At 29.9% G+C, this 16,323-nt stretch overlaps 3 protein-coding genes across 3 annotated transcripts; 1 reads left to right on the top strand and 2 right to left on the bottom strand.

The window, feature by feature from the left end:
* Nucleotides 1-2,162: 2,162 nt before the first annotated feature.
* LOC128888036 (uncharacterized) lies at nt 2,163-5,921 on the bottom strand. The gene is made up of 6 exons (XM_054144635.1): nt 5,028-5,921; nt 4,364-4,835; nt 3,927-4,228; nt 3,385-3,623; nt 3,132-3,300; nt 2,163-3,065 (listed from the first exon to the last, which is right to left on the bottom strand). Exons 1-6 carry the CDS (start codon nt 5,054-5,056, stop codon nt 2,822-2,824), a joined length of 1,455 nt encoding a protein of 484 aa, XP_054000610.1. The 5' UTR covers nt 5,057-5,921; the 3' UTR covers nt 2,163-2,821.
* Nucleotides 5,922-6,056: 135 nt separating this feature from the next.
* Nucleotides 6,057-11,257, bottom strand: LOC128887998 (breast cancer type 2 susceptibility protein homolog). The gene is made up of 12 exons (XM_054144557.1): nt 9,528-11,257; nt 9,192-9,338; nt 9,025-9,113; nt 8,691-8,924; nt 8,472-8,622; nt 8,186-8,398; nt 7,907-8,117; nt 7,640-7,833; nt 7,306-7,565; nt 7,032-7,215; nt 6,679-6,954; nt 6,057-6,568 (listed from the first exon to the last, which is right to left on the bottom strand). Exons 1-12 carry the CDS (start codon nt 11,070-11,072, stop codon nt 6,188-6,190), a joined length of 3,885 nt encoding a protein of 1,294 aa, XP_054000532.1. The 5' UTR covers nt 11,073-11,257; the 3' UTR covers nt 6,057-6,187.
* Nucleotides 11,258-11,509: 252 nt separating this feature from the next.
* Nucleotides 11,510-16,104, top strand: LOC128888018 (transcriptional regulator ATRX homolog). The gene is made up of 4 exons (XM_054144599.1): nt 11,510-11,805; nt 11,975-12,117; nt 12,186-12,381; nt 12,446-16,104. Exons 1-4 carry the CDS (start codon nt 11,615-11,617, stop codon nt 14,031-14,033), a joined length of 2,118 nt encoding a protein of 705 aa, XP_054000574.1. The 5' UTR covers nt 11,510-11,614; the 3' UTR covers nt 14,034-16,104.
* Nucleotides 16,105-16,323: the final 219 nt, after the last annotated feature.

Genomic DNA, 16,323 nt, shown 5'->3' with positions numbered 1-16,323 from the left:
GGTTCGGAGGCGTCGGTCGTCTTCCTCTCGAGTCCAGATCCATCAAGAGGAAACGGGACTGACTCAGTAAGTCCAGTTGCATGGTCGCGTCGTGTCGCAATTTCCATTTAGCTTCCATTTAGTTTAAATAATTATTTGACAAAGTCAGACATAGACTTCGGAAATCGAAAGGAATTTTGTTTTCCTTTGATTTCACGGTTTCGTACTTAGTATTAAGCTCGTCGGCTCTATGTAGAGTATGCATCTACGTATGTATACTCTATATAGAGGGAGATCGAAGAAACTTTGATTCCTTCTATCTCCGGGTCTCTAGTCGCAGCAACCTCCACGTGGTGAGACCTGGTAATCGGTATTATTAGTGACGAACAATCCTTCGTTGCGAATAATAGCGAGCTAATAGCTGCGAACTTGTAAAGTGCAAAGTGCAAAGTGTAAAGTGTAAAGTGTAAAGTGTAAAGTGTAAAGTGTAAAGTGAAATTAAATTTAGATTAGCAGAGACAACATCAAGAAACCGTGGCTGGTACTAGTGTTCCGTAGAAAAACAAAGTATTCGGTATATAACAGTTTGTCAGAAAAATTCATTTTTATAAATTATGTGAATATTAACATTAATATATTTTTATTGCAAAATGTTAGTCAATTTTTACGATAATTTGTGCATTTAAACTACAGATCAAACTACGAAATACGTATTTTCTGAAATTTTGTTTTCTTACATTATATAAAATTATCCTATTTGTAATGTACTTACATTCCGAGCGAAATGGAATCCTTAAACCTGTATGATCTAAGAACTGGAAAACTTGTATGTCGGTCCTATTAATACAAAAGTGTGTATTATAAGTGTTGGTATTCAATTCTTTAGTAATGTATTCCGAGAATGTTACCACATTTTTAAATTTTGGTTCCAATTCTATAAGTCGAAAGTATTGAAGCAACCGTGTTGAACTTCGTTTTTTCGGAATATAAATGCGATTGTCTCAAAAAATAAAATGATTCGAAGCTGTATTTTTTATTTTTGTAATATAAAAGATTTATAATATCCATAAACACACTTAAAACATTTCGAAAATTACCGTTTGCCGCGCTAGATCGCTGAAATATCACACTGTGAAGCGGGTCGAATAAACCGAACAATCCGAAAGAAAGAAACAGTTCGAACGTACTCGAAGGTTCCCGAGTTGTTTATCCCTTTGCGGACAAGAGCATTTTTAAGCTTAACACAGCGAATGCGAGGAATATTATTTATTTAACACTTTCCACCCGAAGCATTTTTTTTTATTCGACTGTATTAAAAAATAATGCTACTCAACCAGTCATTTAAACTAATGAATGGGATGTATAATTACTCCAGAGAAATGAGCAGCACTATAATTGTTAAAAATTATCCTTTATTATTTATTAAATTCATTGCTCATCATATAAGTGCATGAGATCGGCATCGATCGAACTAATTTTTCACATTATTTACATTTTTTACTTTTTTTTGCATATTCATATAATTGTACATCGTAATTATCATAATTCTACTTCTAATTGTTGATTTGTATACTAATAATTGACTGATTTCAAGTTTTTTAAATAAATAAAAACATCGAAAAATGTGGCGCCATCTCCCGGGAAACTCCCCAAGTTTGTCGTGAAATAGTTCCCACATCTTGCTCCTAGATGACGCAATAGACATGAAATTATTCATAAACATAAATTCTCTATTTTTCTCTGCATGTAAATGTAATGTACGTTACAATTATTATAATTCAACACCTAATTATTGATTTGTATACTAATAATTGACTTATTTCAAGTTTTTTAAATAAATAAAAACACCGAAAAATGTGACGCTTTCTCTCGGCAAACCGCCCAAGTTTGTCGTGAAATAGTTCCCACATCAACCAGCTAGATGTCGCAATAGACATGAAATTATTCAAAACATAAATTCTCTATTATTCTCTGCATATAAATGTAACGTACATTACAATTATCATAATTCAACACGTAATTGTTGATATCCGTCATGCATTTACACTCGATAAAAAAAGGGTTTGGGTTGAGGCTGCGGCTGGGGCTGGGGCGGGTCTAAGATAAGTGTAGAGTTATTTCTTCAAGAAATAGGCAGTGATTTATTACTGCGCTACTTACATGATTAAATGAATTAAAGTATATTTTAACATACAGATTATTTTATATTTACACTAAATACATATATTTACAAATGTGTGCATTACAAAAATATATTCACCTGCGCACGTAAGCGTGTGCATCAATTAAATAACACATAGATATTGAGTGAGGTAGAGACAGTTACAACGATACATTTATCTATCGAACAACAAGAGTATTCAAAATATACATTTGCACACTTAGTACTAGCTCGTACCATTTTTAACCGCGTACGAAATTTATCTCCGTTTATATCGTAAAACATTTAAAGTTAGAACACATTTTAATACTTCAACACATCCAGGTTTCTTATGATTATTTAACAATAACAATGTATTTATATTTAATACAAAATGTTACTCCCCATTATTGAAACTATGGCTGTACTTTCATGGTATTATTCATAATAGCTTTTTCAATGAGAAACAGACTGCAAAATTTGTATTTTTTGAATACACAAATAAAACTCTTATGTTAATATAAAAAACTGAACTTTTTACCCTAACCAATTTAAATCAACTGTTTCAATTACATCCTGATCTTACACTTCTCTTCTTGTTACTTCTATAAAATAGTATAACTGTTCAAGTTATAAAGATAAAAATAATTTTATGCGAATATGAAATTCGTTTTTGCAACTAATACAATTGATTCATATTCATTATATTTTCGTTATTGATTGCCCTCTTTTCTTTTTGCTATTTCTACTTCTAGCATTATAATCCCAACCAGTATTATCCATGCTTAGCTTAGGAGATTGTCCAGGTATTATATGTCTTCCTTGAATTTCTAAAGCTTCGTTATTATTATGAGTAGTTTGTGCAGAGTAAGGTAGAGTGGAACGAGAAATAGGACTTAAGGGTTTTCTGTTGCGTTGTAAAACTACCGACGATGATGTCAGAGATCTAAAATTATAAGGACAGTATAAGAGATACTTATAGATACAGAATATCACAATATATTCTACATACCTATTCTTGGTATTGGGAAGTCGTGAAGTATCTAATGGAGCAAGCCTTATATTTGTCGGCCACCTGGCAGGAGAAACAGATGCATGCCAAGCAGATTGATAATTTGGAAGTTTTGTCGCAGTTGAATTCTTCCCTGAATTTTTGAAGTAAGAAATATTTCTACTTGAGCCTAGTATAAAATAGTAATAATGTTAAAATATATTATGAACCGTTTGAATACCGCGTGTATTACTTAAAAAAATATACAACGCACCAGGAAATGTAGTAACATCTAATGTTTGTCCCATAAACTTAATCGGAGTAGTCTTGATAGTAGAAAAACTTTCTCTAGTTGACAAAATATAAGGCACAGGACTAACTACAATTTTTTCATTAAAAACAGTTCCAAGTTTATTTCTACTAGTGTGAGGCCTAAAAAGTTTATCTTCCACGGCACCCATTGTATCTCGTCCACTTTTTATTCTATCATTATGTTTAAGATTATCATATTTTCTGTAAACACCAAATATATTTCTTATAGAAAATTATACAGTGAATCATCAGTAAATAATCATATGTCCTTACACATAATTTGTATATAAAATACTTTTCTAAGACCATAAGAAAATCATTACAGGCTATTATTAACAGATACAGTAAGTATATTCATGAGATAAAGATATAAATTTTTGTTTTATTTGTTGGTAAGCTTTGTGAAATATCAAATGATGTAACCATATACTTCTCTTATCTTTAAAATATTAAATGAAATAAAGAAAATTATATGATTATGTCAGAGATGTATGGTATACATACTTTGGAGTTTCTCCAATCTTTGTTTGAGCAGCTTCTATTCCTCTACTCCTACTATTTGGAAATTTATTTTCAAGAGGAATGGTTTCTTCAAACCAGCTCAACTTTGTACTTTTTGCAGAACTTTTGTTACTGTGAACAGGTGCCATACGTATTTGCAAAACATCATTTAATTCATTGCCCAATGAATCAATTCCATTTTCCTTATTTGGAAATAACTCAGACATTACATATTCGAAAAGCATATCAAAGACTTTATCTTGCTGTGTGCTTTGCAATCTATATTTTGACGAAATTCTTCTTTCCTGTAAATTATAGATCATCCATTTCATGATATAGATTTTAATTTTTTTGTTAGCAAAGTATTCCTATAAACTTATGGAATGTGTTAATGAAATTTTTAAATAAAATAAACAAAAAATATAGAAAATATATCTTACCTTTGTGGAAAAATTATGTTCTGAAAATATATCTTCATCAAGTGAATCAAAAGTATCTTTTATTTGATTATAATTCTTTTCTGGATCTTGCTGTTTGTCTGTAGGTAATAGAAATGAATTCTTTCCAACTATTCTTAAATGTGGTATTTGTGTTCTCCACTGAATACATTCTTCCAAAAGAGCTGTTTGTGTCACTTGATCACCATCTTCGTAAAGTGTATTTTCAATAGCATCCCATTGCTGTATAACTTTCCGTGTTGCAATGTCTTCCAATTCTGATGAGTAAGATACACATGTTGCTGTAGTACTTTCATTCCATATTGACACACGATCGTCAATATCTTTCCAAGCTTTCTTCTTTTGTAAGCTTGGCAGTTGAAAGTGGTCACTTGATTCATTCTCATTATCTTTATAATCCCTTATTTTTGGTAAGTTTTCTGTCGCTTTTACTTTTTGTGTAACTGAATTTAATCTACATTCAAATATAAACTTTATTTCAATTTATTTAGTGATAAAAGACATTTCCTATTTAGCACAAATTTTACAAATTTTTATATAAAAAATCAACAGTTAAAAAACAAAAATATGTATTAAACTAAGTTAATATAATGAAATATAAGCAATACGATTTAACATTTAAAGAAAACATTACGACAAGACGTACATGCTCCGTTTATGTGTTTTTTTATGCATTTCATGCTTCTTAAAATGTATCTTCGATCAATTAAAGTCACTTTTATCATTTAATCAAAAACCTTTTCGTAGTTCTTGTTACGCGAAATCTTTCAGAGTGCACGATAATTTTATTGATTATTTTATTATAAGAGCATCTTTGGCCTAAAACTTTAATTTGAATCATTTTATCGCCATCTCATCATAAATGATTCGTAAATCCTTTGGCTAATTAAAAAAACATAACTTTACCATCAGATACGGATTAATCAACTGACATACTTGACATATAGCAGAAACCAGAATTGATATTTTATACAAATAGGCATGCTTCACATACCGAACCGAAATCGCGTACCTACTATTGGTCAATATCTAAACTATCCAATTTCTCTATAAACATCCGTTCATTGACATATTGCTCAAAAGGATTTGTTTATTCTGAAAATTTAGATAACATGTAACTCGTAAAAAACAAAAAATGAATAGTAATTATTCGATACAGACCAAATATTCGAACACATTACGAATGATTCAAAAGTAAATAGGTGGAGAAATGTCTTTGTAGTAACTATTTAATGAACGCGGGAGTTTCACAGAAATAGTTGCTGAAATAAAATTGCACAGTATGAAGGGAGAAAGAATCCAATGTTGTATTGACAGTGATGATTTAATACTATTTAATATTAAGTAATGTAAAATATTCCAGTATATTTCATTACAAAATTAAGTTTTTACATACTTTGATGTTTGTTGGTTATAATTGTAAAACAATTATGTACAAAAATCTTTCCCTTTAATGTTATTTGTTCCCTTTTGAAATCTTTAAAAATAAATATAAAATATACACATTAAAGTACATTACAAAAATAAAAATAATTCTGTTCACTTTTTTTGAATGCACAAATTCAACAGTTGACTTGAATGCAAAGCAGGTTGAGCATTTTTTTGTAGATGTTTACTGAATATGTACTTCAAATTCCAATTATACATTTGGTTAAAATTAATTAATACATATTCCTACCATGAAAGTTTAACAAATAATTTATTATACACAAAATATTATAAATAGTTTATACATTCCATTGGATATTAAATTAACAACAATCCAATCATTTGATAAATACCTAACACTTGAAGATATATAAATTATCATCTGGGATTTTGTGCAAATTTTGTACTTAATGATATCTGAGCTTTTTCTGGTTTCGCACTTGATGATCGAACAGGGGATTGAAAATCTAATAATACACGCTTCGAGCTATTTTTGAGCACAATTGGAGATAGACTTGATGGTTCACCATAATATTGTAGTTTTTCAAGTCGCCTTTGTATGGAAGCAGATTTTACTGTTTCATTATTTGTTAAACTCCTTTGTGAAAGTTCTGGCAATGAGTAATTCCTATTTTCTTTCGATAAAAATTTGTCAATATTCCTATCTGGCGTATAGTGATCCGACATTCTAGTTATAGATTTTTTTGGAGCTTCTTCTAAAATTTCTGCCGCACATTTAGTTATATATGTATTATTGTCCTTAAAAAATATTTATAATTATTAAATGCTAATTATGTACGTACAGTATATATTAAAAAAAAAAAGTATATTCATTTCTATAAATGTTTTCAAAATATGTATATAAGTACCGTAATCAAGCGCTTTAAATCTTCGAATGGTTGTTGAAGATGATTTTGCCGAGGATTTCGCGTGAAAGTACTTCGTTCTGTGCAATAGGCTATTGGTATATTCCACGATGTAGCTCGTCGCCATTCTAAATTACTACAAGCAACGAAAGATCCCACAGTCAAAATTTCGGCATATCCGTGAGTGGCTATCCCATTCCAAAACAGTACTGACAAATACGAAGACTCAGAATTCGTAGATGGATACGCGAAATATACACTTTCAAAATTTTTCATACCCTATAAAAGTAGAAAAAAAAAACATCAATTATTTTTAGTTTTATTATAATTAATACATGGTTTGAATGTCAACGTACATTTGGTTCATTGCCAATAGAAACAACAATTCCCACAGTATCAAATTCTCCATAAGTTGGAGCAAAGGTGGATTTATTTATATCACATAATGCTGTATAAATTCTCCGAGGATAAATTATATTAGAATCATTTATTCGATTAAATAATGTATTTCGACTTGTACTTAATTGCGACTCATTACCCCTATTAAAATATAGAAAGGTATATGTGATAATTAAACAATAATTAAAAATAAAAAGATATATAAAATCAATCATATACTATATACAATACCTTTTCGCCAAAGACGTAATATTACAAATCGATACGTAATTTCCTTCTTTTAGAATATCTGGAAGTTCTTCATTGGGAGACCAAATTGAAAGAATAGCGCTTGACTCTTCTTCAATAACTCGAATTTTTAAAACTGGTGTCACTTGTCGTGGCGGTGGTAAACTTTCTTGCAATCTAGATTCCAATTTTTGCCTTAAGTTTTCTTCTTTCATGCGACATTTATTTATTAGTTGCTCTTGTTCTTGTTTTGTAATAAATTCCTGTAACAATATGACATGTAAAAAAAAAAAAAAAAAAAGAAAAACTACATAGATCCTACAACTTCAATCAATACCTTTTTTGACAATCTTTCACAATCTTCATCCAAATCAATTGCTGCTAAATCAATACTATCTGGATTTGAAACATTTTTTCTTCTTTTTGTAGAAAAATTTGTCTCTGCTTTGGTGTAAAATGCCTCTATTATCGATCGATATTCCTTTTCATAAGCAATATTAGCTTTCTCTTCACATCTCGCATTACGGAAAACTAAAATTGCAGAATATAGACTAGTTGAAAATGCAATTAAAGACCACAAAATTCGTAAAAGTGTATGTCTCACTGGATTCTCCACTTGCAGTTTTCTCGTAATACAGAATTGGATATACTCTCGCAATTAAAACTTTAATTTTCCCAATTAAACCACCATTAGGGCAAATACTTTTTAATTTAATACACATTGGCCCCGAAGGTGCTATATATCCCAATTTTGTATCCCACCTTGCTCTTCTCGTAGAATTTGTATGTATTTTTAAACATACATTTTCTGGGACCTATGAATTAATAATTTCTAGTATACTAATCAATAGCATGAAAAGTTATTTTAAAAAAGGATATTTACTTCTAAGGGTGAACATCCTTGATCACTATTTAATAATTCAGATCCGTATATCATTAATTTTGTCCCTTCTTTTACTTTACCAGATATTACATTTTGAATCATTGCTTGATCAATAAATGCTTGAACACTATACCATCCATCCGTCAACACTACTTTTTTTGATGATGCTTTCAACTGAGCTGAACTTTGATTTAAAATGGCAGTATCCTCACACTATACAAGAAAACACAAATCTTATACAATTTACATTAAAATAGTTTCCTATCTACACTACACAAAAACTTACATCAGAAATACATGATACACACAAAACTATCCTCTTAGATGCCACATCATCTTTTTCTAAAATTTTTCTTAAAGCAGATCTTTCAGATCTGTCAATTTCCCGATCATAACGATATTTTAATTCCATCATTACTCTAGCAGGAGTCAATGCTCTATAAAGCAATTACATTTGTATGCATTGTTATTAATTTCAAATTATTTACATAATTACAATTTGTACCTTGGCAAAGTAACTGAAGTAAATTTTATTCTGTCCATTGATGCTAACTTCCATACAATCCACTTATAATGATTTTCCACCCATTCAGTAGGAATCAATTTAGGATCCACTCCTGGACTTGCTAAAAAAGATCTCCTAATATTTGTTATCCCTACATAACCATTTTCATCTAGAATCAAATGTGCTCCATCTTCCAGTTGTATACCCTCAATATTATTTTGTACTATATCTTGCCTAAACATATTAGGATATATTTAATTTATGAAGAATTTAGTACACATATATATGTACAAAATATAATTGAAAATATATTATTAACTGAAACATTTCTTACTCATAAAAATCTTTACACTGAAATTTGTATTCTTCTGCATTATCAGCTGTTACATCCAAAATTTCTGGTGGAAATTTTCGTTTAACAAGCTAGTAACAAAAGGATTTACGAATACAATTCAGTAGATTAATTTGCAATGGATATCATTTTTGTTTGATTCTAATTACCTCTTCATATGTACATAGAATAGGTGTACCCCCTTTACTAATTTCTCTCCAAGATACACGATTATTACGATTAGTTTTCCTATGGAAATATAGTACACTAATCGTTGGCTTTGGTTTATTAATCTCTTTCAACTTGATCTGTCTATCCTATAAGTACAATAATGATCAAAATGAAAGAATGTATAGTGTAAACAACAAATAAATTTATAGGCCTTTTAGTAATTGGAAATGAATCAAATTTTGGTTTATAGAGGCTTTTGAAATAAAGAGATCCAACTCTAAATAGTATTACAAACTTTGTATTGAAAGTTTATCTATACAAAGTATATAACTTACTTGTTCTATGCCAGCTTCTAAACGTTTTTCTAAGATATTTGCAGATTCATCCATGAAGAACATCATTAATTGTGTGTCATCAAAATCACTAACAACTTTCTCTTCTTTATTTGTGAATTCTTGCTTTTCTGTTAATAAATCAGTTTCTTCTTTCATACAATGATTTGAGTTTACACAATTATCGTTTAATTGTTCTGATTCCTCTATGTGGACAGATTTATGCTTTTTATTCTTCAAGCCATTGAGACTTTTCTTTTTTTTACCTTTCATTATACTTTTTCGCTTTTTAGGAATAAATTGTCCACCTATTACAGGACTAGATGGTACATTTAAAACATCTCTATTCTCCATATTTTCTATGGGTGAAATCCATTGCTCACAAGAATCTGAACTTTTTTCATCTGCTAAAAGTGCAGCTGCACTCTCTATAATTTCATGTGAAATCAAGCAATTATCATCTATTTCATTATTCTCTGAATTCATTTCACTCTGTTGGATATTATCAACTAATTCATCAACATCATTGGTTGCAATTGTAATTTCAATTGATTTTGAAGGAACTGCATGATTTTGATTGTTTTCAGTATTTGTTACATTCTTGTGAACATTTCTTTGAATTTCAAACTGTCCACTAAATCGTAACTTTTTAAACTGATTAGATGGTACTTGTTTATTTACCGGAACATCCTCATCTAAATCTTTTATTTTGCGTTTCTGCAAAGATTTAGTTAAAAAGGTACTACTTTCAAAATCTTCCAAGGTTTCTTCATTAAACAATGTTTTTGCTTTTAATAAAGCTTCCTCTGAGATATTCATATCCTGACCACTTGCAGTTTGAAACCCAATGTTTTTAACTTGTATTTCTTGTTTGTTCAACTGTTCTTCAACTACATGCATGTCTTCAAATTCATGTGCATCCTCTAAATCATTTGCAAATAACTGCTTTGCTTTTGTCAAAGCTTTTTTGGAAACATTAATTGAACTACCTCTTGCAGTACTAAAACCTATCAAAGGCATTGCATTTATTGAACTCTCTATGGTTTCTTTATGAAATAACATTTCGTCTGTGATTTGAAATTTATTATTGATTTCACACATATTAAATTCATTAGTCTGTGCCTCTATGTTATCTTCAAATTGTTGAACTGCTTTTGACAAGACTTCATCAGAAATATCAATTGATCTGCCACTAGCGGTTTTGAATCCAGAAGGGACAATGGCATTTTTCTTATTATCTATGATTTTTGCAGAATGTAATACTCCTTTTAATAATGCTCCATTCCTTGTCTCAAGAGATTCACCATTTAACATTTGAAATCCAGTATTTTCTACTTTCGCATCAGGTATCTTGGTTTGAATTTGAAGTTTCCATGCTTCTTCATCTTTGACAGTTTCATTTAATTCGTCTTTAAAAAGTTGCTGTGCTTTCGATAATGCTGTATCAGACACTTTGATTGAACTACCACCAGCCGTAGTAAAACCAAATGTAGAGGTAACATTTTTATTATTGAAATTCATATTTACTGAATTTACTTTGTATTCCATATGAATATATTCATTGAAAAAACTTGCCTCTACATAATATTGGCAATAAAAGTCATATATACTTTTATAATTCTATTCGTGATTTTTTAACATATTACGTGTATAAGAAACTCTATTGCTTATTATGTGTTTACGACTTCCACGCAATTTATATTAAATTTATATGTCGTACAGTGCCATCTGTTAAGATTTACAAATTAATACATCGTAATAGATCCAAATAGATCTGGCTCAAACCACGGAGAGCAATATATAAAATATGAAAGCTACTTTGACTAATTTGAGTTTGTTATTCCAGAATTTTTAAATCTACCTAAAAATCTTTTTCCAATTTATGAAGAATTTAGAAATCGAATGAAAATCATTTCCCCAGAAAGTAATGCTATTCTTTCGTGATAAAACAATATTGATAACGTACGTCACCGTGATCCTTGTCGATTGTCTGCTGTACCGGCAAAATACGCACTTAACCTCTGCACGTTTTTCTAATGATACATGTGTTTTTGACGGAAAAATCGTTTTATATTGTCTAGTTTATCAAAATGAAATTTAAAACATATACAGGAATTACGTGGTCAATTTTAGAGCTCACGGGTCTACTCGAGGATGAAGACTCGCATGTTTATTTTGAAAAATTTAAAAAACACTTTGGTTTGCACCCATTTCATTTAACGAATCTGAATGCCGCGTTAAATGAAATACTTAGCTCGAATTTAAACTCTTACGATGATGAGTACGTAACAAGTGTATTTTTATTTTAATTTAAATTATAAATTTTCACTTTGTTAACGTATTTTTGGCATACAATGATTAAAAAAAACAAACGCTTTTGAGGTTCTGTTTACATAGCTTTTAGAAAATTATAAATGGTTATCGCATTTCTAAAATTTTACTTGTTCCAGGTTAAAAGGATTCCTGTTAGCTTATAAAAATCCAAAGTTGCTAACACCATTAGGTGACATATTTTATGATACTTGTTTTATTCATGTTGACATTGAAGCAGATTTTTATATATTTAGACCTGAAGTGGGTTGTTCATTAAAAGGTAAACTGTTTTACTATTAAGCAGCTTTAAAGTTTTTAATTTATTATTTTACGAGTAATAATCTATAGGAATTGTCAATAAGAAAGGATTAGACCATATTGGTGTTCTTGTACATAAAGCATTCAACGTATCAATTCCAAAACTAGATGACGAAGAGAATTGGCCTGGTGATAACCTTGAAATTGGTCAAGAAGTACGATTTAAAGTAACTCTTCTTGATTTTAGTAGTAAATTACCATTTATTCGTGGTACTTTAAATCCAGAGTAAGTAATATTTTCATTTGTTTCTCTTATTAGTCTACTATTATTTATGACTTTATTATTTCAGTGATTATTTACGAGGATGTAAACTAACAGAAAAAACACCTAATAGAAGGTTGTCGTCTAATAACAATAGTCACAACAATAAAGATGACGATGAAAGTATAAGTAATAAGGAATTAAAAACTATTGCTAAGAATAATAAACGACATACATTTTTTGCTACTGACTCTGAACATAGTTCTGATGATGATGTACCAGAAATAAAGAAAGAAGTTTCTGATAAAAAAAAATCTAAGAAAAAAATTGAAAAAGAGAAAATAATCGAACACATTGATGTAAAGAAGGAAGATCAAAAACGTGCTAAAAAATCTGAAGAAACTAAAAAATCCAAACGTAAATCGATTAAGACAGAAACGGTGCAGGAACAGCACCTGAACAACAGTTCCATAAATGGTAAATTTGAGGACATTGAAGAATTAGAAGAATCTACTACTATAAAGAAAAAGGCAAAGAAAAAATCCAATACTTTTAGTTCGCAAAGTAGCATGGATGAAGGGAACAATGAAAAGTCTGTAAAATCTCCACTAAAAATATCGAACAATGTATCTAATATGGAATCCAAAAATAGAGTTAGCAAAATAAAATTAGAACAAGATTCCGAAAGTAGTACTTCAGAACAGATTGTGAGAGAAAATATGTCTGAAAGCAAAATTAGTTTAAAGAAAAATTCGACAAAGAGAAAACACGCAGATGAAACTGATAATTCTGCAGACGATTTTACTGTAAATAAATATATAAAGAGTTCGAGTAAAAAGATCTCAAAGACCAGAACATCTGATATAGACAACACAGAACCATTAATTGATATTAAAACGGAAAAACTGAACGAAGTGAACGTTAAAACAGAAGATGCTCCAACCCAGAAACAACATAGAAAACGTAAACACTCTGTAAAAGCAGAGGTTTCTGAAAGTGATACGAGCATTAGAAAACCTGAAAAGACTCCGGTAAAAAGACGTTCAAAAACATCAAGTATATCAGAGTCTGAATTTGTGTTTCCACATATGCAGATAAAGACAGAAAAAGTGAATAGTGAAGATGAAAATCACGTAAAAACAAAGAAAGTATTGAAAAAAGATTCTGACTTGAATATATCTACATGCAGTTCTAATTATGATGCGGAAGAAGATGCCAACGATAATACAATTAAAAAGAAACGGAAAAAACGTTCAAAGAAGAATCTTCTGGACATAAGTGAAATTAAAGTAGAACCTGAATTTGATTATAGCGTGGTTAAAGAAGAAGTATCTGATACTGCTACCAATAATGATGCAACTGAAAACATTCGAGAAAATTATGATACAGACTCTTCAAATAGAAATTCGCCTAAGAAGAAACATAAATTTAATTTGAATACTGTTATAAGTGATGATGAAGAAGGTCTCAGAAATAATAGGAAGTTAAAAGTAAAAGCAGAGAAATTAATAACGAACGTTACATCGGACGACGATGAGAGAGATAGTGATGATGAAAAACAGAAAAAACATAGCAAAAAATCGCCAAGTAAACAATTAAATAAACCTAGAAAATCCAATTCTGAATTTGACTTTAGTAAGGTTAAAGTTAAATGTGAAAGATCAAGTGATAGCTAGGGCATGTAGAGCATTTTAATGTACTTTTTGATAACATAGACTGTGGTCAACATACTTTGTAAAAAGAAAGAATTCATTACACGTGTATGCATGAGAAATATAAAGTACTATAAGTACATTTACATGTATGTAGGATATATTAACAGACATATACACGCACAAGTGTATGTGTATACGGGATGTTTCTTAATATGTGGGCCCTTTTTGGAGAGTAAGATCTTGACATCAGTACGAGCGATGTTTCAGCCCAATCAGCTGATCGCACGGTCGCACATATACGCAATTACACGGGACAAATACACACCTACGCACACTCACTGGTGGAAAATGACTCGAGACATTCTACGCCAGGTAGTACGAGGTCATTGGACTAACCCGTGAAAACTGGATGGTAATGACCTCGCGTTACCTGGCCCAAACTGTTTTGGAGACTCCTAGGTCATTTTGCACCAGCGAGTGTGCATCGGTGTGTATTTTTCCTGTGTGAGTGCGTACATGTTACGGTCGCGCGAGCAGCTAACAGGGATCCAAACTGCCCGCGCCGTAAGTCGCACCTGTAAATTTCAACTGCTTATATCTCGACAACGAAGTCTCAGTTCGCAAATTGGTATGGACTTTTCAATTCGTACTGATGTCGGGACCTTACCTTCTGAAAAGCACCCACATATTAAGAAACACCCTGTATCTATACATTATATATACATATGAAAATATTGATACTAACTATGTTAACAATCAACTTGTATATATTATATATAAATTGTCAATGAACTTTAACGATTCATTATATTTTTGTTCCTTTTGTGTAATAAGCGACTTTATTTTATTATTATTTTCGTATTTCTTATGTAGCGGTGAGTTTCACCTGTACATAATGTATCACATTGCGATAAGACATTACCATCAAATAAATATATCATGACTTTAGCGAATATTATATATTTGACAAATTAAAGTACAAATATGACTTCTATAGACTACAGTAATAAAAATTTTTATAAGATATTTTGATGTTTTCTAATTTTATATCTACATCTTTTCTCCTATTGTAATGTACAACAATGTAAACTTAAAAAAATTACATTTAGTAAAGATGGCTTCAGAATGTTTACGGAATCAGTGATGGTAAATGTTAAGAAATACAAAAACATGTTTATTGGTACATACAAATTTAGTATTTTACATTACAATTATTGCATGTTCTGCGAATTTGAATTTTGACGGAATTTTATACTACTGTTAATTGCTGTGGTATAAATATAATAAAAATAATAAAATGTACGAAGATAATAAAATTTGAAAACGTATATAGGCAAGTTCATTTTGACATTTGCAAATACGAATTACCTTACGAAATTCTTAGCTTGAAAATGTTAATGTCATTTATATACATTCAGGTAAGTATAATACGATTGGCTCATTTTATTTCACAAAATATATTAAAGATTAACATACTTAGTTTATATACCAGAAAATGATGTAGTAATTTTTTAATTTAATCAGCAGAGTTCTTCCATTTTAGTACGAATATTTTAATGGATGAAATTAAAATTTGTTAAAATAATCAGCATAGTAATTATTAAACAATGCAATACTTAACTAGTAAGATTTACTGTAATTAAAATATATACTCTAAAAAATATGTTTTGTTTCCCGATATTCATAATGCTTTATAAGGAAATTTAAATGATTGAAGAAAAAGATGATGTGAACTTTAAGAATGGCTTATATAAATTTTTCTATATTTAATAGTGTGATCAAATTTTCTCCTCGCGCAATAATATTTTGTTTGAAATAACATATATACTATATTGTGTGGTAATATATATTTATTTACATATACACGCTTTATGTACATTATTTTTATGTAACATATGTAAATTAATTTTTGTTTAAATCGATTCACTTAGCTGCATAATGGAGTAATTTGGAAAAATATTCTTTTACAAATCTATATGTAGAAAACAATAGGACGTATCGTTGCGTGAAAAAATTACGTGATAAAGTTTATAAAAATACAAATCCGAGGCAAGATTTACCTGAGACAAGAAGATTATACATATAATGAAAAGGGTACGCAGAAACGAGATATACACGAATAAATTACTTACTTGAATAAAAATCTATTTTCGTGATGAAAAATGCTAAACAAAAAATAGAAGAATTCTACATCTATTTAAGAATAAAATATTCTGCATCGATACATGGTTCCTTGAGTGTATTTCGAGAGTCTCTAAAAATTTATATTCCAAGAATGTACGATGATCAGAGATCATTGTAATCCAAAAAG

The sequence above is a fragment of the Hylaeus anthracinus genome, unplaced genomic scaffold (genome assembly GCF_026225885.1).
Source record: "Hylaeus anthracinus isolate JK02 unplaced genomic scaffold, UHH_iyHylAnth1.0_haploid 11989, whole genome shotgun sequence".
Classification (NCBI taxonomy): Eukaryota; Metazoa; Arthropoda; class Insecta; order Hymenoptera; family Colletidae; genus Hylaeus; species Hylaeus anthracinus.
Note: the sequence above shows the minus strand (reverse complement) of the source record. Positions and strands in the feature narration are given on the sequence as shown.

What these genes read in the sequence shown, in the direction of transcription:
- LOC128887998 (XM_054144557.1), bottom strand. Translation starts at nt 11,072, where the DNA reads ATGGAATACAAAGTAAATTCAGTAAATATGAATTTCAATAATAAAAAT. An exon ending in TTCTATGTACATATGAAGAG is followed by an intron (nt 9,114 to 9,191) that starts GTAATTAGAATC and finishes TTTTGTTACTAG; the next exon opens with CTTGTTAAACGAAAATTTCC. An exon ending in CAGTGTAAAGATTTTTATGA is followed by an intron (nt 8,925 to 9,024) that starts GTAAGAAATGTT and finishes TAATATGTTTAG; the next exon opens with GCAAGATATAGTACAAAATA.
- LOC128888018 (XM_054144599.1), top strand. Translation starts at nt 11,615, where the DNA reads ATGAAATTTAAAACATATACAGGAATTACGTGGTCAATTTTAGAGCTC. An exon ending in TTAAACTCTTACGATGATGA is followed by an intron (nt 11,806 to 11,974) that starts GTACGTAACAAG and finishes TACTTGTTCCAG; the next exon opens with GTTAAAAGGATTCCTGTTAG. An exon ending in CGTGGTACTTTAAATCCAGA is followed by an intron (nt 12,382 to 12,445) that starts GTAAGTAATATT and finishes TTATTATTTCAG; the next exon opens with TGATTATTTACGAGGATGTA.
- LOC128888036 (XM_054144635.1), bottom strand. Translation starts at nt 5,056, where the DNA reads ATGCATAAAAAAACACATAAACGGAGCAT. An exon ending in AAAACACATAAACGGAGCAT is followed by an intron (nt 4,836 to 5,027) that starts GTACGTCTTGTC and finishes ATTTGAATGTAG; the next exon opens with ATTAAATTCAGTTACACAAA. An exon ending in AGATGTTACTACATTTCCTG is followed by an intron (nt 3,301 to 3,384) that starts GTGCGTTGTATA and finishes ATTTTATACTAG; the next exon opens with GCTCAAGTAGAAATATTTCT.